General features: G+C 41.5%; 1 protein-coding gene and 1 long non-coding RNA gene across 2 annotated transcripts in view; one reads left to right on the forward strand and one right to left on the reverse strand.

The window, feature by feature from the left end:
* Nucleotides 1-27,874, forward strand: part of sema4ab (sema domain, immunoglobulin domain (Ig), transmembrane domain (TM) and short cytoplasmic domain, (semaphorin) 4Ab) — a 55,452-nt gene that overhangs the window by 20,600 nt on the left and 6,978 nt on the right. The window contains exons 4-9 of the mRNA XM_042012261.1: nt 5,865-5,924; nt 6,271-6,369; nt 11,032-11,125; nt 15,481-15,603; nt 24,572-24,699; nt 25,818-25,999. Coding sequence (XP_041868195.1) covers nt 5,865-5,924; nt 6,271-6,369; nt 11,032-11,125; nt 15,481-15,603; nt 24,572-24,699; nt 25,818-25,999 — 686 coding nt within the window. The remainder of the gene's footprint in view (nt 1-5,864; nt 5,925-6,270; nt 6,370-11,031; nt 11,126-15,480; nt 15,604-24,571; nt 24,700-25,817; nt 26,000-27,874) is intronic.
* LOC121657001 lies at nt 76-800 on the reverse strand. The gene is made up of 4 exons (XR_006013502.1): nt 786-800; nt 509-713; nt 312-411; nt 76-228 (listed from the first exon to the last, which is right to left on the reverse strand). It is a non-coding gene; the product is annotated as an uncharacterized LOC121657001 (long non-coding RNA).

Raw genomic sequence — 27,874 nt, forward strand, 5'->3', positions numbered from 1 at the left:
AATCTTAACACAGAGACCAAACATATATATAATTTTAACTTGCTTTATGCAGAAAATATGGATCTACTTACCCTTTCTATTCATAGAGTATATTCCTGAACGTCTTCCTTTGTTAGCTCCAGATCATCAAAGCTCCCAGTTGCAAGAAACCGATAACACCATTTTCTCAGGAAGCAGGGTGGTGGACCTCCTTGTGCAAGGCTGACTGAAAACACTTCCCCTGCAGTTCTGCACATCATCAACAAACACGTAATGTGTGTAAATACTACAGAATGTTGAAAAATTGGGAAAAAATTGGAAAAAATGCAAACCCGTAGAAACCATTTTCCAGGTCACTAATGGAGTCGACTGGACATTTTTCCTTTTTGCCACAGCCCTCAAACAGTCACCTCTCAATACCATGCATCATTTCTAAACACAGAACAGGATGATAGATCATACAAGCTAATAATTTACACAAAACCGATTCATTACTGTTCTGAGCTTGTTACAAGCTACATGACATTACCAGTCAAAAACTCTTTGCTTAAAGCACCAGTATCAATTTCAGCCTCTCCAATGAAAGTCTCATGAGTTTGTTAGCTGGGGAGCCCTTCTTCTGTCTTTGCCACTGAAGGAAGCCTCTCTGAACAAGGTCACCTCTGGTGATGCATATCTTAAAATCTCTGCTTGCATCGACCTGTGCTGCGAGCCACTGGAGCACATCATCTTCACTAATGAAAACATGGGAAAAGTTGCTAAACTTGAAAGTAAGCAATACTTGTTAAAATAATTGTTAAAATCACCTTGATAAATCAGCCATGGTTCTTTTCTGCTCTCAGAGTCAATTTGAGGACTGTAGTGCGCACAGAGTGTCTTCTGATCTAAGACTAATCAACAGCACAATAATGTTTCAAAATTGCCCCTTAAACACACAAATATTAGGGTTTATGCAAATCAGAAATAAATTGTGTGAAGATATTAAGCCATTTTAGTATTTTTAGACTGAGAAAGCTGAAAAATATTTCATTTATAACGTCCTGTCCTGCAAACATCATACAGTATGAAATTTGTAACGAACTGCAAATAATAATAATGGAAATAGATAAAACTGCAGAATGATGTAGATATTTGATAATACCTGTTCCAGGTCCCTGGACTCGTTCACAAATGATGAATTAATAACCGACAAACTGGACATCACTCTCCCAGTCCTAGAACGTACACATATTATAAAAGAATACATACTATTATTATTCATAAAGTATAACTAATATTTTCCAACTGGTTGAGATGCAGACTTGAGATGAATGACATTTCTTTATAAACACAATTATCAACTTTGACAGACAATGCTAAGCCTTACATGTTTTCTTCTTTAGACTTAATTGTGTTGTTTTTCTGCGTGATAAAAATGTTCTGTGTGCAACATGGTTGTTAAAGCCATTCCTAAAAATATTAAAATTCATACATTGCAATATGTAATCTTTAAAATAATAAATTTTGTTAAAAACCTGTCAGTCAAGTCAGAAAAATGTACAGAATTATATACAGTACCAGTCAAAGGTCTGGACACATCTACCATTTTCTTTGAATGAGTAGATCTAAACTTTTAACTGGTAGTATATGGGTAATTGTGTATTATGTATGTGAAGTAGAAACATGGACAAAACACTGATTGAGCTATGTTGTGAATTGCACTTTAAAGCCCAGTTATATGTATAAACAGTCAATAACACATATTTCACATTATAAGAGGTATGGATTCACCTCATCCTCTTCCTCCTATGTAGATGGATGCTCAGCACTCCTGCTGAAGGGGAACAATGTACAAGAGGGTCTTCCCAGAACCTGAAACCCTGCAAATCAGTCTTCAAGTATAGCCTCTACATCAGGAGGAATTGCAACCAGTTTCCTTCGACCATGGCCACCGTTTTAAACAGTGAGAAAAAGAGTTTTGCATCAATGAAAGAGTAAATTAATCTTTTTATACATTGTTTAACTCAAAGTGCTATACAACAACATACAAAACATATTTAGTGAGCATGTTTCAGCACAAGCCAGGCAAAAAAAAAAAAAAAAAAAAAAAACACACCTGAGGCTTTGTGCAACAGCCAACCTTCCACACCCTCCATTTTGGGATATTCTTCAATGATGATGTTGTTTATCTAAAACCTTCACATAAAGAGAATAATGTAATTAAAGTCCAAAGAATTCTAACAATTTTTGAACATATTCACATTTCAGTACCTTCACATCTATATCAGCAAAATGACAGAATAATGCTTTTGTTAAGCCCATCATCACAATTTAACACTGAAAAGGGTTTACAAATGTGCATGCAATAGCTCTAAAGTAAATTATGATTAATTTCAAAGTACAATATAGTGGTTACAGTACCATTGTATGATTCATATCATCTGTCAAGATGAGGGACCTCTTTCCCAGGCCTGCTTGGCTCTGCTAAGCTCTTCAGTAGCAGAAGGAGTGCAAGTACAGCCTTTATTGACTAAATATACATAAAGACTGAATGGCTTACAGGTTTTGGGTCTAACTGGAGTAGTCTGTAAGGGAGAAAAGCGACTTTTTCCCTTTCTTTTGCCAAAGAATCCAGGAAATGACCTGTATGACAGAAATGAGCATGAATGTATGAACTGATGTATTAAAATGCACATACTAAATATAACATCTATTTGTTAATGATAATTCAGTGAGTAAAAATAGCCTAAAACCTCGTCATCTCCTCCCTCACTGTGGGTTTTGGGGTTTGTACTTGCTGATCCCAGTCTTCATTGGACTGCATTGGATTTAGTTGTGGTGTTATCTGAGGTTGCTGAATATTTTGAGTTAGCACGTTTATGAGACCATGGACGGCAGCAATAACAATGGCCTCCAGCTCCTCGGGGGGCAAAAAGAATCACAAAACGGGAGGTTTAGCATTAACGTTAGCTAGCTAACACAGTTGAGCTAAATTTAGCTCTCTTCAATACAACGCTGCCAGACCAATATACCATATTAAATATTTAAAACTAAACGTAGTCCAGTTAAACTGCAAATAAAAGCAAAGGTACAAAACACACATACCTGCGGTGAAGGTGTTCCGCCTGAACCGGCAGCCGCCATTGAATTGGTGGACAGTGTTTCTCTAACCATAAACGCCAGGCCAGGAGAGGTTCAAGCTGTCTGCAGTATACAAATTATATGCTGATTATTTGAAAGTGGCGCGCACTGGAAGCCCTGCCCCTCAAACCGCCCCCCCCCCCCCCCCCCCCCCCCCCCCCCCCCTCCACGCAAAAACTGTGAGAGTTGAAACTGAAAATCACATCACTGAAAGACAACTGACAACTAAAAAACACGGTCAGCGTAAAGAAATTATGTCAACAAGTAAAAACACTGTCAGCATTAATAACTGTTTGAATTGAAAGTTATTTTCTTCATTTATGTATTTTATTTTTCAATGCAACTTTTTTTATTCTCAGTAAACTTTTTCAGAACCAATGCTAATTTTTCAGAACTCATAATTTAATACCAGTGTTCCTATTTTATTTTAAATTTAAATTTTTCAAAGCCAAATTTTATTTTCAGTACCAATAGGAGCTGTCATCGTTATACCCCATAATTAATTGTTTAAGTATTTTTAAAAAGATAGATGGGTATCCGTCTTGCAGCAAATAACTGAATCTAAATTAACTTCATTGTATTTTTCCCTTACCAAGTAGCCTGTCATGTTTTTCTTTTCACAAATATAGGTATGATGGTCAAAATATCTTTTTTTTTGGTGGGGGCACTTCAGTTTCTTTTCATGGGGCCCAAAATCTCTGACAGTGCCCCTGCCCACAGCTTGTGACCATAGGTGAGGGTAGGAACATAGATCGACCGGTAAACAAGAGCTTTGCCTTTTTGGCTCAGCTCCTTAACCATGATAGACTGATACAGAGTCCGCATAACTGCAAACGCTGCACCGATCTGCCTAGGCCGTAAGGTCAGCCCTGTTATCATTCCATCTCACGCCATCCCACGCCGGCGTGTCCTGGGTCTTACTAGAAACAAATCTGATTTACTGCTGGCAATACGGACCAAGCTCTGGCACCAGTCGTACAGGGACCAGACAGCGCATACAAGTGGGTTTGGTACTCAGTACTCTCAGAGCACCCCCCACAGGACACCCAGGGGACACAAAGCACATGTAGACTGATTGAGCAAACTCCCATGCCCCCTCAAAGACCCTGAAGAGGGTGTAGAGCTGGTCCACTGTTCCATGAAACCACACTGCTCCTTCTCACTCTGAGGTTTGACTATCCCATGGACCCTCCTCTCCAGCACCCCTGAATAGACCTTACCGGGTAGGCTGAGGAGTGTGATCCCCCTGTAGCTGGAGCACACCCTCCGGTCCCCCTTTTTGAAGAGGGGGACCACCACCCCAGTCTGCCAGTCCAGGGGAACTGTCCCTGATGTTCATCTGATGCTGCAGAGGCGTGTCAACCGAAACAGCCCTACTGCATCCAGAGCCTTAAGGAACTCTGGCCGGACCTCATCCACCCCAGGGACCCTGCCACCAAGGAGCTTTTTAACCACTCAAGTGACCTCAGTCCCAGAGATGCGAGAGCCAACACCAGGGTCCCCAGACTCTGCTTTCTCATCAGAAGACTAGTCGAGTCCCGAGTCGAGGTCAGCCCCCCATCCTCACTGTACACAGTGTTGATGAAGCACTGCTTTCCCTGCCTGAGCTGCCTGATGGAGGACCATAATCTTCTCAAAGCTGCCCGGAAGTCAAGTCACTCTCCATGGCCTCCCTGTACTCCTCCCATGCCTGAGTTTTTGCTTTAGCAAGTGCCAAAGCCGCATTCTGTTTAGCCTGCTAATACCCATCAGCTGCCTCTGGAGTCCCACAGAACAAATAGGGCCATAGGACTTCTTCTTCAGCTTGAAATTAGCATCAAATTAAATGTATGTAACATCCAATCAAGTTCCAATCAGGTATGTTGAAGCAGGGATACATGGAAAACCTGCTGGATTTCAGACGTCGTAGGACTGAAGTGAATAACCCTGGTCTAGTCCCTTCCCTGTTTGCCATTGTTGACCCTACTAGGGGCATACACCCTCCGACAACATAGCTCCTTGGATCATCAGGAAGCGCAAACTCCTCCACCATGGTAAGGTTGCAGCTCAGGGAGGAGCTGTGTGTGTTTATTTATTTATATATATATATATATATATATATATATATATATATACACAGTGTATACTGTCACTTGGGAAAATGGAGAAAGGAACGAAAAAAGACTAGAGCAGTATCTTTTGCAACCAAGGTGTAGAAGAGTGTTTTGCAACATGCAACTAGACAGAGGTGTTGATAGTTAACCAGATTTCCTGATTGAGCCACATGTGCCAGAAATTTGACCTGGTACTCCTCTCAGCTTCTGTGTGGTGTGTGTGAGCCTTTTTTGTTTGTTTCTTTCATTAATCTGAAATTTGAATGTGTGAGAAAATAGATAAACACATTTTCATAGATATAGTTTTGACAACTACAAGGGCTGCATTTTTTTTCTTTCATATCCACAATAAAAGTATGTTTTGCTTTTTTTTTTTTTTTTTTTTTTTTTTTACTTTGCTTTTTTTCAAAAGTGTCCAAACCTAAAGTTGTCAAAGCATTCATCTATCCATCATCTATTCCGCTTAGTCCAATTCAGGGTTACGGGGAAGCTGGAACCTATTCCAGCAATTAGGAGAGGAAAGGCAGAGTACACCCTGGACAGGTCGCCAGACCATCGCAGGCTTTCAAAGCAGATAAAGCAAATAAATTTACAGTCTCTTGTCATCTGTAAAGATGTTTCTCCACCACTCAGAAACTATGAAAGTTGATGACTCTCATTCTTTTCTTTCAGCTGAGCTGGAGCCCTTCAGACAAAGACCTTGAACAGTGCTCCATGAAGGGAAAGAAAATGGCAAGTTGTTTATTTGTAAACGCAGAAATATTGCAAACTGATAAACTGACTTTTAGCCAAACAAAGCCTGGACTGTAAAGTAGAAACATGTTGACTAATTCAGCAGCGGCTGTGGTTAAAGAGCAGGCTGTCGGATAACCAGAGGGTTCATTCCAGACATCTGACTTTGGAGACTGAAGCAGGACACTTTACCCATCTTACCTGGTGTATGAAACATATAAAAGTAATCCATAATTGTTAGGTAAAAGCAGTTACTGCTGAACTTTTCTCTGATGTCTGCAAACAAACACATTTTGGTTTTACTGAAAATCTAACTTTATGATCTATTTGTGTTTTGTTTTTTAAGGCCGACTGTTCCAACTTCATTCGTGTGCTAAATTTCCTGAACGCCACTCACATTTATGCATGTGGAACATTTGCCTTCAGTCCACGCTGCACCTACATTGTAAGTATATTTAAACACAGTTTATGCTGTTGCATATGAAAATCAAATGTACATCAAAGATGCCAGTCTGCTGTGATGTAGTGAATTAGAATCGTTATTGCAAATCATATATATATATATATATATATATATATATATATATATATATATATTTATATACATATATATAAATTGTCCCCTCGCCCTCCGTGGGCGGTCTCTCATCCATCCAAGCTTGGGTCCTTGAGGACTGGGAGCTTGAGGGTTCTGCGCAGTATCTTGGCTGTTCCTAGGACTGCATTCTTCTGGACCGAGATGTCTGAGGTTTGTCCTGGGATCTGCTGTAGCCACTCTTCCAGTTTGGGGGTTACTGCCCGAGTGCTCCGATGACCACGGGCACCACTGTTGCCTTCACTTTCCCACAGGATCTTAGCTCGGTTATTCTCTACCACCTTCGGAGGTATTTCCCACCTTGACCTCGGGGCTTCCAGTCTGTACTCCACACAGATGTTCCTGTACACTATACCAGCCACTTGGTTATGACGCTCCTTGTAAGCTTTCCCTGCCAGCATCTTACACCCTGCAGTTATGTGCTGGATTGTCTCAGGGGCCTTTTTGCACAGTCTACACCTGGGGTCTGGTCTTGTATGGTAGATCTGGGCCTCTATTGCTCAAGGCCTGCTCCTGTGCAGCTATGATCAGTGCCTCTGTGCTGTCTTTCTGTCCAGCCCTTTCTAGCCATTGGTAGGATTTCTCTATCAACCCATCCCATGGAGGGGCTTTTCCTCCCATGATGGTTCCTCCATCACCATATGATCTGTTTTCCACTGCCTGAGACATTCACCGAGCACTTCGTCCGTTGAGGCCATCTTCCAGATCTGTGGTCTGAATCTCTTCCTTTGGCCAGCTTATTATTCCCGCAGGGTATCTGATGACCGGCAGGGCATAGCTGTTAATTGCCCTGACCTTGTTCTTGCCATTGAGCTGACTCCTTAGGACTTGCCTTACTCGTTGGAGGTATTTGGCTGTGGCTGCTTTTTTTGCGACCTGTTCGAGGTTGCCATTTGCTTGTGGGATTCCAAGGTACTTGTAGCTGTCCTCAATGTCTGCTATTCTGCCATCTGGGAGTGAGACCCCTTCTGTATGGACTAACTTCCCTCTCTTTTTCACCATCCGCCCACACTTCTCAAGTCCGAATGATATTCCGATGTCATTGCTGTAGAGCCTGCTTGTGTGGATCAGTGAGTCAATGTCTCACTCGCTCATGTCGTACAGCTTGATCATCCATGTAGAGGAGGTGACTGATGGTAGACCCATTCCTGAGTCGGTATCCATAGCCAGTCTTGGTGATTATTTGGCTGAGAGGGTTTAGACCTATGCAGAACAGCACAGGGGACAGGACATCTCCTTGGTATATGCCACATTTGATGGACACTGGTGCAATTGGCTTGCAGTTGGCCTCAAGGGTGGTCTTCCACTGCCACATTGAGTTTGCAATGAATGCTTTTAGAGTCCTGTTGATGTTATACATCTCCAAGCATTCCATGATCCATGTGTGTGGCATTGAGTCATAGGCTTTCTTGTAATCAATCCAGGCAGTGTACAGATTGGTATTCCTGGTTCTGCAGTCCCGAGCGACTGTTCTATCTACCAGCAACTGGTGTTTTGCTCCTCCTGGTATTTTTACCAATGCCCTTCTGTGCTGTGCTCATGTATTGATCCATGTGCCCACTTATCTTAGCCACTATGATGCCTGGCATGAGCTTCCATGTGGTGGGGACACAGGTCATAGGCCGATAGTTGGATAGAACTGTCCTTCTGGATCATGATTGTCCGGCCTTCAATTAGCCATTCAGGGTGGGTCCCATCCTTTAGCAGCTGGGTCATTTGTGCTGCCAGGCGCTCATGGAGTGCAGTTAGCTTCTTCAGCCAGTAGGTAGGTGTGAACCATGTTAGGCCCTGGTGCTGTCCAGTTTTTTTCATACCTGAGACTCTTTGTTTAATGTCTGCCACTGTGATTGTTACTGGTTCTTGTTCAGGGAGGTTGCTGTGGTCTGCTCTTAGATCCATCAGCCACTGTGCAGCGCTGTTGTGTGATGCCTCCTTCTCCCATATACTTTTACAGTATTGTTCAGTCTCCAGCCTTGGCGGGTCAGCCCTGTTATTACCCTGCCACTGAGAGTACACTTTAGCTGGCTGAGTTGAGAACAGCCAGTTTATTCGCATTGCTTCAATTTCTCTCGTGTACCTCTTTAGGCGGGGGGCCAAGGCTTGGAGTCGTCGTTTGGCAGTTTCTAGTGCTTCAGGTATGGGCATCTGGCTGTACCTCCTGGGTACCTGTTTTTTCATTGCACCTTTCTGGAGCTCTGATAGTTGGCTCACTTCTCTCCGAGCTGCCTTAATTTTAGCCTCCAACCTCCTCTTCCATTGTGGATAAGTATCTTTATGGTCGCTCTTTGGTTGATAGCCAAGCACCTCAAGGATCACTGTGGTGTGGATCAGCTTATTGGTTTCAGAGATGGTCATTGTAGGAATCGTTCTCAAGGCTGCATTCACATCTTCCAGGAGACTTTCCGATGGTGCTCCACTCAGCCTCTGTAATTAGCATCGGGATTGCCTGATGTTGATGTTAATTTTTGCCATTTGCTCAGCGTGATTGTGCTTATTCGGGCTTCGTACCCAATCTCTGGATGGGGAGTTGTTGTTAACTCCCCCCCTGACCTGGCGTCCTGGCCCCTTGCCATAGCATTTGTGTTGTACCTCGCCAGTCTCAAGCTGTGATAGCAGCTGCCGTCTGTGGATGTTGGAACGTTCAGCTACTAGTTGTTTGGCAGTGAGTGTTGATTGTGGGTTTCGTAGATTCCATATTTCCCACATTCTCTGCATGTAACCACTCTTACTAGGGTTATTGGAGTAGTAACATTCCAGCAGAGCCTTGTTCTTTCCTCTCGTCCACTTCCGTCTTGTTCCAATAGTGCTCTGGTTCCCCAGCACTCAACCTCCCATCTTCCCTGGTTAGGCTGGGTTGCTGTTCATCTCTACCAACTACCATCCTCTACCAATGTCCTGGGTGCCTAAGGGTCCCACACAGTATCTTAGCTGTTCCTAGGACTGCTCTCTTCTGGATGGAGATGTGTGATGGTTCTCCAGGTATATGTTGTAGTCACTTCTCCAGTGTGGGGGACACGGCCCCCAGTGCTCCAATGACCACTGGTACTCCTGTTGCCTTCACCTTCCAGGCTTTCTCCAGTTCTTCCTTGAGTTCTTGGTATTTTCCAGTTTCTCATGTTCCATTTTCCTGATATTTCCATCATTGGTGATGGCTACATTCATCACTACGGCTTTCCTTTGCTGCGTATCCATGATCACAATGTCGAGTTGGTTGGCTACTACCATTTTGTTGGTCTTTATCTGGAAGTCCTACAAGACCTTAGCCCTGTCATTCTCCACTACCTTGGGAGCAGGGAAACATTGAAAACCTGCAGAACTGCTTCATTATCCAGATTTCTGGCCTATAAATTCTCTAAACTTTCATTTTTAGCTTGACTGCACCTGCAGCCTCCGCTACCAGGAGTTAAGGGGTTAACATCTCGTTTCCGGGTGTAGCGTCAGGTCTGTAGATGTAACTGTAAACATGTGTGGTATCCACAGAAAGCCCAGAATGTCAGCTACCAGCTCAGTAAAACCTTTTTCATGACTAACAAACATAGTTAAGACAACAATAATTAAAAAACCAGGTACACGGTGGTTTACACAGTGGTGTAGTGGTTAGCACCGCAGGTCGCTGTTCGTATCTCGGCATGAGGGTTCGAACCTTGAGGGCGGTGGAGTTTGCATGTTTTCCCCATGTATGCATGGGTTCTCTCCGGGTACTCCGACTTCCTCCCACCATCTAAAGACATACATGTTAGGTTAACTGATGAATCTAAATTCTCCCTAGGAGTGTGTGTGTGTGTGTGTGAATGTTTGTTTGTCCCCAATGTGTTGGCCCTGCGATGGACTGGTGACCTGTCCAGGGTGTACCTGCCTGTCTCCTGTTAATGCTGGGATAGGCTACAGCTTACCTGCGACCCTTAATGGACCAAGTGGTATAGAGAATGAATGAATGAATGTCTAGACCCCGCATTTTCAACAACGCTATAGGGGCGCATGTCTTTGCAGATGAAATAGCCTATAGCTTCTGTTATTGCTTTTGCATAGGTGGAGTAATCAACTAATGCACTTGGAAAGTTGCTGCTAGCACTAGTAGTACTTTTACCTACCTCTTGCTGAACATTTTTTCCTCTGTTTAAACATAGTGCCGTCTGCATAGGTGGAGAGCGCAGCTGACGCTATTGAAATGTGCTCTTGCACTCGAGTATAAAGTCACGGTGTTGTGTTGTAGTTTATCTTCCGCAGTTACCACACAACTCAGCGAGAAAATCCAGAAATCCGGAAACAAGTTATCAAAAATCATAAGGGAGTATTTCCGTGTAACCAAGCTGCAAGCATGTCGGGTCTGGAAGTGGTGTACATTGAGTCTCCAAGGACCTACGTGGAGATATGGTGGTGATGCTGTGACTGACCTTAAGCAGACGCCACACAATTATAAATACAGCTTAAGTTGTGTACGAAGTGGTCTGAGAGATTTCTTTCTTTTCATTATTCTGTTAAATCAAAGTAGTTTTTTCTGCTTTTTTCCAGAATTCAGAGACGCTCACAATGAGCGGCAGCCCTGATGAAGGAAGAGGTCGCTGCCCATATGATCCCTACCAGCGCAACACGGCTATCATTGTGGGTAAGGCAATTATATGTTAGCCAAGGTACTATAAGTAAGACGAACTGGCTGAAACCCAGTGTATATGATAGGGATGAATGCAAACCTACAGCTGAAGGTTGAATGAATGGATGGATGAAGATTTTTTTCTTTTTTTTTTTTTGTACTTGTCCTGTCCAGCATCATAGCAGCAAAATGATAATCTGTTTGCTGTATCGTGCTGAACAAATTTGCTCTGCCAAGGGAAGGCCTATGGGTAAGGCTTCTCTTGATAATCTGATTAATTTATTTATTTATTTACTTTGAATCACGGAATCTATGTAATCTTGCTGAACCTGACCGGAGGGGACAGAAAAAGATGGAAAATAGCAAAAAGAGCAAAAGGGAAAGAAGAAAGGAGACAAAAAGATCACAGACTGAAGGAAACGACCCTTCAATCCACACCATCACCAGACAACAAGCTGTTACACCTGTACATGAACACACCAGAAAATTTCCTACAACTTTTACAAAAGCAGAAACACACACACAGAAGAAACAGAGCTGCCAGTCATTAAGAGTTTTTAAATAATAACCAAATCAAAAAGACATAACAGCGACCAGATACTAACTCACAGGAAACATACAAAAATTAAAATAAAAAAGAATTATCGCTTAGTATAAAAACCCACTGGACAACTCAGTGACTGTGTCAGCATGCAGAGGATGAGAAATAAGGAGTGATCAGTGATGAAGAGTGGTGAGTGAGATCATGCAAATGCGACCACGCCTCCACGGAAGCCAGAGGCAGACCAGGGCCAGAGGCCCGGGCCCTCAGCAGCAGACCCGGAGCACCAACCCAAGCTACCCCACCACGAAGACGATGGATGGATGAAGATTTTAAAAGAAAGAATTTCACTATTGGTTGTGTTTATCATCAGACCACTACAAGATGTTCATTATTACTTCTACTGTTATTACAAGACATCAGGAATGATGCATTTTTAATGTTTCTACTAAAACTACCATCTTTCTCACTGGGTTCATTGGACTCTAACATATTTAATTAACCAACCTGACAGGCTGCCTACTCTAGCTATTAGGCCCAAGTGCTGAGGGAGGTGCAAAGGCCTATTAAAATACAACTGTTTATTATTATTCTTGTGGAATGTTTTTAAGCCAAATAAATTGCATTGTTGGGGGCCTGAACATGCTCAAAAACTCAACAAATTTTGCAAGTTTTTTTTTAACCAGGAGTTTGGAAATTCAGATGGATTTTGAGCACTAACAAGTGCACAGTTTTTTCACAATATTGCTGTCTGACTTGACCATATAAATGCTGAACTGGTTTGGAAAGTGTTAAGTCCACTAGCGCCATCCCTGATGAGAAACAGTTAATAGTCACTATAGCGGGAGTGGGGTCCCAGCTAACTTCTTGCCACCTGAGGTGGCAGCATAAACGAACAGTGTGATGTCAGTGAGTATGGTCCACACAAAGTCTGGCCTCTTTGAGGTTACTTTTTTTATTCCAATTTGCCCATGTCTGCATGAATTTATCCTTCTGGAATCTCAAAGAGAAAGCATTTTTTCCCATTTTGTATTTTTTTTAATTGTGTTTTGCCACTTCACTAATGCGAGGGGATGAGCCATTGCCTAGTTATAGACTTCTTACTCGTTGCTTACAGGGCCAGCAGCAGCTTTAAATCCCTTTACTGTGTCAGGACCTGCACATTCCCCAGATAGAGTGAATTAAAATTTTAGTTTTAGTCTTAAATACAGTGTATAATGGTTTATATATGTGTCTCCAGGACTGGGTAATTTTAGGATCGTCCCCAAAAAATATGAAAGTGGTTTGCCTTATCTATACTATACAGTCTCCAGCAGTTTGAGTTGAGCCCTTGCCTTTACCTTGGTGTGGGGTCATATCATATCATTTTTCCCCAGCAGTATTCTCTCTATTCCATGAAATTAGTTGGAAACAACAAATCCGCCCCATGCTTCCTATGAAATTTTAATTCCTGATTTGCTTTCCCACTTTCTTGTAACATGTATGGTCTTTTCATGTGCAGTGAGTAAACAAACCTTGTATAGTTTGGAGATGGTGTTTTGTCAGTGTAGATTTTGACCACCCTATTAAAGCAACACCACATCAAGTTCTGAGTTTAAAACTTCTGACTCATTTTGGTTCCACACTGACAATCATTCTCTACATTTATGGAACCGCCGTTGTCCTGCAGCATCCCAAGGTTAAGAAACCTGATTGACAACTTTATTTCCACGTCCTGTTGTGTCACATTATCATTGCATTTTGCTTTTACACACCTGAATATCATTAGATTGGATTTTTTAATGTGCACCATGGCTGATTCATCAAGAAAACATGCCTAGTTGTGGAGGGTGATGCAAGAATGACCTGAATCTTTCTGTTTTTCAGCAGACCAGAAGTAGCCTCTGACTGAACACACTCTGTTGTTTCTTCACTGTGTTGTGTAGAGGATGTGAAGAATATCCATCAAGGCTAGCAGCTTGTGCAGCATTCTTCTACTGAGTCCAGGAGCTCCAGATCAGTTCCCAGAACCAGAACTTCTGGATCAGTTTCTTCAGCTTTTTTAAGTCTCTGGGTCAGATGCTGCTGCCCCAACAGATTCTGCAAAGCTGACTTAACTCTTAACCTGAGACAAATAGAAGATATCAAACATTTTGGTGTAGACTGATGGAGGTCAGCTTCCTCCAGAAGTAGAGTCAGCTCTGTCCTTTCTTCTAGCTGCTTCTGTATTTCATTTCCCTTCTAGCCTGTTGTCCAGATGTACTTTCAGGAGGAACTTGTGTTTCTCCTGAAGTCAACAGTCATCTCTTTTTGTTTTGTTTGTATTCCAAATAAGAACACAGGTCAGTCAGTTTCTGAGATAATCAGTGATTGTCTCACAAACTGACTGACCAGCTCTCTGTATGTAAATGCCTAAGTGTGTTGGAGAAGGAATGCATCTAAAAGTTGCAGGATAGTATCTCTCGAGGACTGGACTTAGGCACCCCTGGTTAAGATGGATGCTGGATTAGCCATTGTTAGGTGGGGACTCAATGAGAAAATCTGTTCAGTAGTGGGGCTTTAAGTCTTTGTTCAGATAGTTTACAGATTTAGCAGTCTGAATGTTTAGGGAAGCAGTCCAGTTCATGTTTAGGGCATAGACTCTCCTCAACACCCATTTCCAGCTCACTTGCAAGATTTGCCTCCAAACAGAACTGAAATAATTATTGTAGGCGTGCAACAGAGGTGAACCACTGTGGGCCCTTGAGCAATTTTCTTAACTCTTGCTCAAGGTTGAATCTGTTTTTACAAATCTGGGCCAGAACTGAAAGTTGTGATTTAACCCCAGTTGCAACCCAGGTTTGGCTTTGAAGATCCGGTCTGTACCAGGGGTCTCATCTATAGAGATGATTGGTTATACACAGATAAGAGTTTTTAGAGGTAAATAATGTTTATGAGGTCTTTCAGTCTGGTTTTAAGTCTCTTCATAGCACAGAGTCTGCTATACTGAGGGTTTTTAATGATCTTCTCATAGCTACAGACTCTGGTGACCATGTGATCTTGGTTTTATTGGATTTAACAGCAGTCATCGACACAGTGGATCACAGCATTTTAATGACACATTTGGAGCTCTGTGTTGGCATTTGTGGTTCTGCCCTGGAGTGGTTCAGGTCCTACTTGTCTGAGAGGACATTCTTTGTTAAACTGGACCATTTCCAGTCATCCCCTGCTCCTCCATCATGTGGGGTCCCCCAGGGGCCCATTCTTGCACCATTTCTCTTTATATTATACCTCTTACCCCTTGGTCAGTTATTAGAAAGCACAATTTTGCTTTCCATCTGTATGCAGATGTTAGTCAGGTCTATGTCCCTATTAAATGCAAGGACTCTTATTCTCTAGAAAAACTGTTAATCTGTCTTAATGAAGTCAAAGCCTGAATGGCCTTAAATTTTCTTAGTTTTAATGAAAAGAAGACAGAAGTTCTGGTTTTTAGTCCTGGTGCCGGTGGGTCCTCTCCTGTCGACTTGGATCCTCTGGCACAGTATTGTAAATCTGATGTCACATAGCTATGATGTTTTCATGTTGTGCACACACGCTAAAGGCATAAGTGGCACATCTTGATGGGTAGGATGAAATATTAGATTTATCGGCCTGGAGGCAGATCAGGTTAAGCTGTCTGGGATGAAACATCATGAACTGAGGGGTAAATAAAATTTGGACATGATAATGCAGTAAAGACTTATGCAACACGGAATCAAGTACCTGCAACAAGTGAAAACTGTTGTTCTTGATAAGCATAGCTCAATAGATTTTTGTACCATTTGGCCCTGAGTGTTGTCATTAAATATGTCAAGTTTTTTATGTTTCTCAGATGGACAACTTTATACTGGTACTGTGGCAGACTACAGAGGAAATCGGCCTGTCATCTCTCGGCACCTCAGTGACAGCAGACATGTTGACCTGAAGTTGGATGATACATTAGGATGGCTTGAGGGTAAGTGAATTAGCTCTTTACATTAAGCATGTAAAAGTCTTTAGATGATAATTTGCATATTTGGACGCAAAGGTCCAGTTTTGTGTGCATGTTGTTGTGATAGTTGTGATGGCAGTAAAAATGCAGTCGTGTATGCATCTGAGGCTGTGTATACCCATTTACCACTAGTAAAAACACAAGAACACAATAAAAAAAACTAAAAAGACTATAAATATAATCAGCCACAGTGCAAAAACTAAATAAAAAAGAAATAAAACACACAGCCTAAGTAGAGCAGTCTGGATGATGCCACGCCATCTTGAAGGACACACATATATTGAATTTGGAATAAATTAAACATTAACGTAAAATATCCCACTCCAAATAAACTTTACTTATTCAGCGCTGTTTCATTAAATCAGAAATGAAGAGGATGACATCAAGGATCAAGTTAACAAATTATTAACAGATCAAAAGCAATGCAATTACAGATTATCTGGGTTCAAAGTGCATAGCCCTAACACCAACTGTATGTTGGGTCAGTTCACATGACCAGGGGCGCTGCCAGGGATTTTGGGCCATCTCTTTTTTTTTTTTAAATACTTACACAATTAATTATCTCAAGATCAAATACTTAAAATACAAAACTTAAATACAAAATAACCTCTTCCATGAAAATGAAATGCATTCATAATCTGTGGAGAAATAAAATCAAATTTCAGCTAAAACACCATGAAAAACGAGCAAAGTGAGCTAGCTTATATGACAACAAGCTGCTGTTCTATAACTGAAAACAGAAAAGAAAAAACTCAAAACAGAAATAAAGGTGTCAAAAGAAGACTCAGTAGTGAGTAGCTCCACCATTCTTGTTAATGACTGCAAAAATTCATTTAGGCATGCCCAATAAAGCATTTTCCACTTCACTTGAAATTAATTGTTTTATTTAGAAAAGTTTAAGAAAAAAAAGTAGTTCAAGAACTAGCTGCTTGATGGTCTAGCTGCTGTGTTGTGTCGCACAATTTCGCTTTGCCAAGGGGAGCTTTATAGGTATAAGGTTCCTCGTTTATCAGATTTTATTTTATTTTATTTTATTTTATTTGAATTATGGAATTTATGTAATCTTGCTGGACTAGACAAGAGGGGGTGGGGAAAAAAAGGAGAATGATGAAGAGAAGTAGAAAGGAAAGTAGAAAAAAGGAAGAGGACAAAGTCACTGTAGATTAAAGACAGCAACCCTTCAATCCAACCTAACACCAGACCAGTAACTGCTGCACCTGAAACACAACAGAGAATTTCCTACAGCCTTTACAGGTCAACTAAGCTGACAATCATCAGGAGTTCCTAAAAAATAACCAAGACAGCAAGAACAACATGTATCACAGCAACAACCAAAGTACCAGAAAAAACTACCCCGGACCCACCCAGAAGGTGGCAGGGTACAGGGGTGGGAGAGGTAAAGTTTTTAGACTGATACGTGATGGCTTGTTTTTCCATAAAAATTTAGATATATGTGAGTCCAGTGACTTAAACCAGCTGGAGGATGGTTTAGTGGGTATCATTAAAAACAGGTAGTTTACTTTAGATAGAACCATCATTTTAACTGTGGCAACCCTCCCCATGAGTGATATGGGTAAGCGCCTCCACCGCGAGAGATCATCCTCTATTTCTTTAAGTAGCTGGATATAATTTAGCTTTGTTAGTTCTGATAACCTGGGGGAAATGTTTATGCCTAGATATCTAATGTTTCCAGACTGTATTGTAGTATTAAGTATGGCCCTGTCTGGTGCCTCTCTGCAAACAGAAGCTTGGAGAGGTTTGATCATTGGTCTTCACACATGCATTTGGGTTGTTATATAATATTTTTATCCAATCTATGAAAGATGACCCAAACCCAAATTTGTTTAATGTTGCAAATAAAAATTTCCAGTTTACTCGGTCAAACGCTTTTTCTGCGTCTAAAGAAATGACTGTGGATTCCAGATTATGTAGAGTAGAATAATCTATGATGTTAATTAATCTACGCGTGTTAGTAGAGGAATGTCTACCTTTAATAAAGCCTGTTTGGTCAGGATGTATTATTAGAGGGCTTATTTTTTTTTTATTCTTCTGGCCAAAGCTTTGCTGATTATTTTAAGATCTATGTTTATTACAGTTTTCCTCTGCTGGTTTGGCTCATTTCTTAAAACAGAAATTCATTAATTCTCTGTACCGCTTATTCCATTCCAATTGAAAGACTACTGTGCATATGATGACTTACACAATGAAATCATGCAGACATGTTTTGGAGAGAACAACCATTAGACTGAGAATCAACTGATTAGTTTAGATCAGCAAGATCTATTTTTTTAGAAAATGTGCTAAATGTGGGCTCATTGTGCTAACTGTAAGCTACTTGTGCATAACCATTTGCAAAGATGCACTGAGACATTAAAATTTTTAACGCATGTGCAGCATGACAAGCCCCATCCATCCTTCATTTCTCTGTTATCACGGCGGGATGTGGAGCTGCAGCCAGCTGGCTCTATAGATGGACTTCAGAATAAACAGCGTTAATGAAGCAACATGGACGTCGCCTCCGTGGAGAATCGGGGTGTTTAACACACACTCTTTTCCCACATCCACACTTTTCCCGCATTCTTTTTTAAACTTGCAGCAGCTCTAGAGGATCTGTGGTCGTCTCTGTTTGAGCAGCGATGGCTGTCGGTGATCAGCTGATCGGCTTTTCTCTCATTGCCTTTGTTTATCGTCCAGCTGAGAAGGAGGATGGTTCACATATTCACCCAGAAGTCTTGTTGTTGGCAGGAGCTTCTCTAACGCAGTAGCTGCTGGTGGAAGACAGGGTTTATATTTCAGCCATGCAGGGGCGGGTCTAGAAAAGTTCTGATGGGGGCCAGACAGAAGAACTGACCAGGAAAAAAGTGAATAAAAACTAGTAAAACAAGCAGCCAATGATGTATTTTGTCAGCAGGTGTTTACTTTGGGTGATGCTGCTGTAGGACTTTTATCCCTGCTGCACAAACACACTTCAATGGTAAAAGGAAAAAGCTGTTTTTATCCAGATCATTAGTTTTATCAGAGTTTCTTCATCAATGTCGGCTGTTTAACTTTAGTTGTCACATTTGCTGGTTTTAGGACAGAAATAATCACCATGGAGACGGTTGGTGAGATGATGATGTATGAATTCTGAATTATGATCTAGAACATGGTAGAGATGATGCAGAACAACATACAGCATACATTACATGATGCATTTACTGACCATTGGACATCTGACAAGGAAAGGGAAGGTCAGTTAACAGTAAATATTTGTACATTTTGAAATGATTTATATATATATATATATATTAATATATTTATATATATATATGGGACAGTAACGAATTACACTTACATTATCGGTAAGGAAATGACTTTACTGGACTACAGTAACATGTTTTTCTGCGTTACTCGAGCCGTGTTTGCCTATGTGTAAAGACCTGGGGTCTCATTTATAACCGTTGCGTACGCACAAAATGGGGCCTGAAACTGGCGTACGCCTCTTTTCACGCAAAGGTTGTGATTTATAAAAAACAAACTTGACGTGAAAATGTGCGGTCTTTCACGGCAGCTCTGACCCATGCGTACGCTGGTTTTGGAGGCTGGGGGAATTGGCGACACAGATGGAGAGGTGGGGAATTAACAACACACTGCATCCAGAGTCCTCTTGTGGCAGCGTGGGGTCCTGTCACCATGTCTCCAATTAATTTTGCGCTCTGGCTGTATGACCGCAGATGTGATTTCGGCTCACTGGTCAGCGTGCATGACTTCAACCCGGCAAGAGTTCATAACCCGTCTCCGCTGTCTATGCGTCCTGCTGCACTCTTCCACATCCAATTTCCCTATATTGCAGGAGAACAGGCCGACATTAAAAGGCAATTTGCAGCAATGTCCGGTTTTCCTAATGTAATCGGCGCAATTGACTGCACTCATATTGCTAGGGCCCCATATGTCGATGAATTCATGTATGTCAATAGGAAGCATGTGCATACTATCAATGTTCAAGTCATATGTCAATCCAACATGATGTTGACAAATGTAGTTGCACGATGGCCTGGCTCTACACATGACTCTTACATCCTAGCGCAAAGCAGTGTAGGGAAGAGACTGCAGGCAGGCGCTGTACGTGATGGCTGGCTTCTTGGTAAGACAATAACTTTATATTGACAACCAGCTTAGCCAGATGCAGACCACTGATGCACTGTTTCATTGAAATGTAGGGGACAGTGGCTACCCCCTCCGGCGCTGGCTCCTGACCCCCTTCCCAAACCCCCAGAGCGCAGAGGAGACCCTGTTCAATACCGCTCACTCCCGTGCGCGCTCAACTGTAGAGCGCGCCATCGGCCTTTTAAAATGCCGGTGGCGGTGTCTGGATGCGTCAGAGGGTAGATTATTGTACCATCCCCAAAAGGTGTGCAGGATCGTGAGGGCGTGTGGCGTGCTGCACAACCTGGCACTGAGGCACGGCATCCAACTACCTCCTGGCCTCCCCCCTCCTCGGAATGCCGACCCTCACCCACAGCCCCCTCCCAGACACAGGGAGTTCCAACACGGGGCACGGCTCCGTGAGGAGGTCATGCAGCGATTAAGCAGACAATAAGGTTCACTTTTTCACAAGCTCTTTTAATGTGTTTGAAATGTCGAACATAATGTCACACAAATTATGCAGTGTTGTTCTGATTTCCTTCAGTTCATTGATGGTTTCTTTTTGATCTCCGCCATGGTCCGCTCTGTCCCGCTCACAGAGTTAACTGAGGTAACTATGTGTTGCCACTCACGACACTTACTCTTATTTGTCACGCCACTACTGTGGCTACCAAACAAAATAATTTTTCGACTCTCCACCTCACTCACTAATGCATCGATTTCTGCCTCTGTGAAGTTGCGTTTTTTAGTTCGCTTCCCTGCGGTTGCCATTGTTCATGGATCACAACATGGATCAGCTGGCTCATTTTAATACACGCTGAGGTACTTTGCATTGACCATTTATGGTGGAAAGTGGGTGTGTTGTGGGCGGAACATGAGCCAAATTCACCTGCGCAAACTTCAAGGACGAGTGTGATTTATAAAGGGGAAATTGCTTGCACCTGTGCGTACGCACGGTTTTATAAATCAGAATATTTTATGGCGTACGCCAACTTCCGGTTTTGGGCGTAAGTACACTTTTAGTAAGAATCCTACGCAAAGTTTTATAAATGAGACCCCTGATCTGTTTTAAGTGGTTACGCACTTGCTGCTGTGTGCCTGCCTGGGCACATTGCCATAGAGATCGTTTTGCATTACGTAGCTCATTATACGGCAACTAAGGAGAAAAATGAAGCTGGAGAGTCAGAGATACGGGCTTTTGGTCAGTGGCGATATTTGCATTATTTTCAGTTTAGTCCAGTTTCAGTCCAAACTTGTGGCGAAAGATCCTACTTGCTGGTCAGTGGAAGGAGTCCTTCAGCAGCCGACCCCCCTAAACAAACAGTCAACCCGCCTAAACAAGCAGCCCACACGCCTAAATAAGTAGCCGACCCACTGAAACATGCAGCCAACCCACCTAAACAAGCAGCCAACCCGCCTAAACAAGCAGCCAACCCACCTAAATAAGCAGCCAACCCACCTAAACAAGCAGCCAACCCGCCTAAACAGGCTAAGCATTTTTCAACATTTCCTGGAGCGCAGCAGCCAGTAAGACAAAAATAAACAAGCTAGTTGCAGGTTCATTGTAGGAGACATGCTCCCCCTGTCGACTATTGAATCCCCCAGGTTTAGAAAAATACTAGATAAAATTATAAGAGACGAGTGTGTCCATTTCTTCCCACAGACAGGGATGTTGTTCTTGTGGTTTTAAAGCCATTTTGTTTGCAGAATGTTTACTGTATATTGTAGACAGGCAGCGATGATTCGGCTATGATGTTTGTCCATGTCTACACAGTGAATTAAGAAATGGTAAAGTAAAGTAATAAGTAGTGGCGTTACTTTTCAAATGCAGTAACTAGTAAAGTAATTTCATTACACTTAACGAGTAACTAGGAACTAATTACTTTTTTAGAGTAACTACCCAACACTGTGTGTATATATATATATATATATATATATATACATACATATATATATATATATATATATATATATATACATACATATATATATATATATATATATATATATATATATATATAGAGAGAGAGAGAGAGAGAGAGAGAGAGATAGATAGATAGATATGTAGATATCTATCTATCTCAATTAAGAAAATTCAACAACATTTTAAAATCAACATTCAAAATGAAAAAATCAGGTAAGCAACAGAAGTCAAATATCTTGAGGCCATACTGGATCCTCAGTTTAATTTTAATCATGGAAGAAACATCTCAAAAACAATAATAAAAATATTTGAATTATTTAAAAATAATCAGACTTTATATGCAAAACCAGGCACAGGCTTATGTGGAAATATCATTGAGTGTGAGCAGTGGTCTTTGACCATGCTGATGGTAAATGATGCCATTCTGAAAAGATTCTCCTCTTTGCAGTTTTCAGGCTCAAACTCAGACTTTCCCTCTCTAGTTTTCAACAAAAGGCTTTTCATCACCATGCATACAACATATTGGGATGGTTTCAAGAGTACATAAAATATTATTGGGTACATACTGTCCTTACACCATGGTCTGAGTACTGCTAGTATCTCTTAAAGCTTTGATTGATTTTTACCATGCTCATTTTCATTCACACTCTTTTTGTTTTCAAGTCATTATTATGTCATGATAAAAAGTATATATTGGTCAGTATTGATTTTCTTCCTGCCCCCAAAGGTAACAAACTGGAGCTCTAAAAGTGGCCTTCAGCTCTTCTGCATTGTTGGGTCTGGCGAATCACATCTTCCTCTTCACAATAGCCCATAGAATTTCTACTGGGTTCAGGTCAGGCCCGTATGCTGGCCAGTTAAGAACAGGGATACCATGGTCCTTAAACCAGGTCCTGGTAGCTTTGGTACCGTGTACAGGTGCCAAGTCCTGCTGGAAAATGAAATCTGCATCTCCATAAAGTTGGTCAGCGGCAGGAAGCAGGAAGTGCTCTAAAACTTCCTGATAGACGCTGCGTTGACCGTGGACCTAAGAAAACACAGTGGACCAACACCAGCAGATGACATGACGCCCAAACCATCACTGACTGGAAACTTTACTCTCCACCTCAACAACGTGGATTCTCTCCTCTTTTCCTCCAGACTCTGGGACCTTGATTTCCAAAGGACGTCAACATTTCCTTTCATCAGAAAGCATAACTTTAGACCACTCAGCAGCAGTCCAGTCCTTTTTGTCTTTAGTCCAGGCGAGATGCTTCTGAGTGGCTTGACACCAGGAAAGCGACCTCTGAAACCACGTCTTGATACGTCTGTGCTGGTGGTTCCTGAAGCTCTGACTCCAGCTGCAGTCCACTCTCTGTGAATCTCCCCCACATTTTTGAATGGGGTTTGTTCCACAATCCTCTCCAGGGTGCTGTTATCCCTATTGCTTGTACACTTTTTCTACCACATCTTTTCCTTCCCTTCGCCTCTATTAATGTGCTTGGACTCAGAGCTCTGTGAACATCCAGCCTCTTTAACATCGACCTTTGTGTCTTGCCTCCTTGTGTAAGGTGTTTGTGGTCGTCTTTTGGGCAACTGTCAGGTCAGCAGTCTTCTCAATGATTGTGTAGCCAACAAAACTAGACTGAGAGACCATTTAAAGGCCTTTGCAGGTGTTTTGAGTTAATTAGCTGATTAGAGTGTGGCACCAGGTGTCTTCAATATTGAACCTTTCCACAATATTCTAATTTTCTGAGATACTCAATTTGGGGTTTTCATTAGTTGTCAGATATAATAATCAAAATTAAAAGAAATAAACATTTGAAATATGTCAGTCCGTGAGGAATGAATGTCTACATTATACAATTTTCACTTTTTGAATGTAATTATCAAAATAAATGAACTTTTTCATGATATTCTAATTTTATGATGAGCAGCTGTAGGTGAGGGACCAAGACCAAGTTTTATTTACCCCCAAAAATGTTCAAACACATCAGGGCCCTCAAATGAACAAAACTAAACCAAAGTCATGATAGTCACTTAAAGTAAATTAAAACTAACTATTCAAATAACAAGTAAATTAACACAAAAGAAACAAGTAAAAAAAAAAGGTATTAGTCTTTTAACAAATTAATTTAGGTCAATGATATGAATTTAAAAGTGGAATCAAGGTTGACAGGTTATAACAAGTAATTGATAAAACAGGTTAGCCTTAATGCTTTTACATAATAACCACATCCTTTACCAGACTGAAAGCTTTAGCCGAGACTTTCCCATCAACAGGGATGAAATGCTGCCGTGTTACTTAACTGCTGCTGGGCAGAAACCTTTTATTTCTATATTTTACCTTTTTTCATGAACTGACTTCATCATACAAACATGTCACACAAGAAAATAGCAGATCTGTAAGTTCAGCATATAGCAACACATTGTGAGCTTGTTGTTTGGTTATTTTCATCAATAATTACAAAATTAAAAGGAGTGGTGATTGTTGATGTGCAGCACTTTGGAGACTTTTCTTTGTTTTTAAAATGTGTTTTATAAATAAAGTGTATTGGATTGGATCTATCAGTGACTGAAGAAGCTGCTTGTCTGTGCGCTGCGGGTCAGGTGGTGGGCGTGGCCAAGGTGCAGCAGCATTGCTGACTGACAGATTGCACTAACAATAGGCAAACGTCTCGTCATGTTTTTGCCATCAGAGAGCTATTTTTAGCTTGTCACCCTCTCGTTATCGTCATGAAAAAAAAGTTTGTCAATTAAATAAATTCGTCATCGTTGACGAAAACAACCCTGCAACTAACATAACTAAAATGTGTGGGTGTATTAGGGCCTTTAGCTTTGTGAGTGTAGGTGTGGCCACACAGCTCAACATTTTATAATTGTTTGCTATTTTATTTGCCACAGATCCGACCTTTATCGGCTCCAGCTTCATTCCAGATGAAGAGAAAATCTACTTTTTCTTCAGTGAAGTGGGCAGAGAGTATGACTTCATAGACAAATTTATTGTCTCTCGTGTTTCTCAGATCTGCACGGTAGGTGTAAAGCAATCGCCACAGACAGATTTCTTTTATCAGCCTTCATCATTTTCTTTGTAGAACTTTCTTAGTCACAAATGTTGCAGTCCAAAGCTTTTAAACCTGTCAAACAATATATAGATAGATCAGATATACAGATAGATGTTTCTTTCCCTGGGAAAAAAAACTTTGCCAAAAGAGGCCAAAGCACATTTTAGGCCCATCCATCTAGCCATCCATCCAGCCAGCCAGCCGGCCAGACACCCACCCACCCACTCTCTATCCTCCCTCTATACTTCTGATTCCAATGCAGGGTCACGGGGAAACTGGTTTTTATCCCAGATATTAGCAGGTGAGAGGCAGGGTACACCTGGACAGGTGGACCTGGACACCAATCTATCGCAGAGATATAGGCTTCTCACAGAAGTAAATAATTGTTTTTTCATAAAATGGTTAAGATGAATATGTTTCTCTGAATTTACAGACATTCTCTGTGAACTACATAAAGAGCTTACACTGGTACCAATAAGCCACAGACCTACTTAGGCATTAACATGCTCCAAGCATATTAATCTCTTACTTGTGCTGCTGTGATACGATTTGCTCACGGTTCTGCTGGCACATTTTTAGCTGGCGTGAGAATGCTACTGCTGTATGAGCAGTGTTACAATCCTATAAATTGTATACAAGAAGACAAGTCATTACAAGTCACTGGTATCAGGCTTGCATTCCAATGCCTCTTCCTCCATGTGTTGTCCTGCAGCAGTGGCACGTCTAAAATAATCAGGAGAGATTGCATTTATTAAAATAAACAGATGTTTTCTGATGTGTATATTTATATATATATATATATATATATATATATTGAAGCTGCTCAGCTCCTGCCTCCTCATCGTCCACAGCGTTGGGTCTGGGGTTGTAATTTGTGATGTGTTAGACCTACAACCACACCTGCCTCAGGTTATTGGTGACCTGGTGACAGTATGTCTCCCACTTTCAGACCGGGTACATAGTTTTTAACATGAACTCATTACAACACAAAATGCTGCTGATGCGGACTGGAGGTGAAGTGATGTCATCAGAGTATTTCTGCAGATGATACTACCTGATACCTTCTTCTTTTTCTCTTCTTTCAGAGCGATGTTGGAGGTCAGCGGACTCTTCAGCGACGGTGGACCACGTTTGCCAAAGCTCAGCTGCTGTGCCAGGCTGGCAGCGAGCTGCCCTATAATGTCATCCAGGACATAGACATCCTCCCACTAGCAGAGGGCGGTCCTGCAGATGACACACTCTTTTATGGCATTTTTACCTCTCAGTGGTCAGTCATCCATTTTCATTTGTCCATTTTAGTTTGTGGAGGTTCTGTGTCCTTCAGTGATGCCATCACATCTAAATAACACATTTCTATTGATTGATTGATTGCAGAGCGCTGACAGCACTGAAGTTCATTTCATATTTTGCTGAAAATCTGCATAAATGGTTGTTAGAATCAATGTTATATGTCAATATGTTATAACTAAGGCTGTAAAAAAAAGGCTGTAAAAAAGAAAGCGTTAACGACAGTAACTCTTTTACATAATCAATTGCGTTAATATTTTTAATGCAATTAACACATGACCGACCCATACATTAGCGATTTCTCTGTGATGACAGCAGGACATGAAGGTATCTAGAGGTAAGATTTAACAAGATTAGTCAGCTGGCTCTGTGGATGGATTTTGATCATTTTTCAGCCCTAGTTATATAGAAGACCAGCAGGCCAGGTCACCAATTCTGAATAATTTTCTAATTTCCTTGGGTTCATCCTCTAATTTCGTGAAACTAGAGATGCAAAGAGAGAGGACTGAGCTGAATGTTTCTGGTGGTGCTTAAACCAAAAATGTCAGAAATCACTAAAAGCTAAATATCGCCCAGAGATGCTGGAGGAAGGGTGACTATCATATGCATGTAAATGGGACGTACTAAACACTGTAAAAAATATGTATTCAGTGGCTCAGTGGGTAGAACGGTCGTGTTGTAGCCTGAGGGTTGTCAAGCTCATGTTGAGGTGTCCTTGGGCAAGACACCGAACCCCTAATTGCTCCTGATGGGTCGTGGTTGAGCGCCTTGCAAGGCAGCTTCTGCCATCAGTGTGTGAATGTGTGTGTGTGTGTGATGTATGATGTAAAGCGCTTTGGGTATCACTCCAGGTACAGTAGAGCGCTATATAAATACTGGCCATTTACCATTTTCTCCTAAAATTTAATGAATCTGCAGTAAAATAATATAAACTTCAATACTGGACTTAAAGAAAATGATGAAGGAAAAAGAGTTGTAGCTCTCATGGTTTCTACAGGCACTCAGTCTTCATCATTTGGGCTAAAAAGGGAATCAAGAGATCTATATTTTATTTTCTAGATTCAGCCTAGAGGTAAAAACAGAATCAGCGGCCGGTTGTTCAAAAAATTAATCTGGATAAAAGCTATTTAGATTTGGGAATCCCATATTTCGGGACAGCAGATCACGTAATCTGGTTTACTTTTACGCTGGTTGTTCAAAGTAAAATAGGATTGGATACCCTGATCCCAAATCTGGATTTCCAGCATGTAAATCAGTGTGTGCCGCCGGCTATATGAAGAACAACTGGTAGGACAGACAGTTTGCCTTAACTTCTTGCAAGTGGAACCACCAGGAGCATGTTACGTAATGTACTGTAACGTAATGTAACGTAATGTATTGTCCTGCATAACATTGCTACCAGGCGGACTGTCCCTCTCTATGAGAACGTTAATGAGGCACCTGAGCTCCGTGAGGAGGAGCCGAGCCAACCTCTGGGACGTGTGGTCAGGGATGCATCGTTAGAAATGTCTTTTTTTACAGGTTCTTTTCTGATTATGCAATGATGAATAACAGGATGAATATTTCATTTGTGTTTGTTATTGGATTTGTTTGGGGATTTATTTCATGGGGACATGTTAACGTCATGTTTTTATTTTTGCTTTACTACACTGAAAAACTTAACAGGAGCCTCTGCCTGTTTAACCACTTTGTCCCTGGAACGGATCAACAAGTCAGGTGCAAAATACACATAAAAGCATATGTACCAAATAAAAAGTTCTATTATGTGATCAGCTGTTAGGTTTTACCACACGTTCTTCCTGAAATCCGCCTTGTAATCCTGCCCTCTGCTGGGATCAGGATAATCCTGTTTCTT

This window comes from Melanotaenia boesemani, chromosome 17 (assembly GCF_017639745.1).
Source record: "Melanotaenia boesemani isolate fMelBoe1 chromosome 17, fMelBoe1.pri, whole genome shotgun sequence".
In the NCBI taxonomy this organism is placed as follows: domain Eukaryota; kingdom Metazoa; phylum Chordata; class Actinopteri; order Atheriniformes; family Melanotaeniidae; genus Melanotaenia; species Melanotaenia boesemani.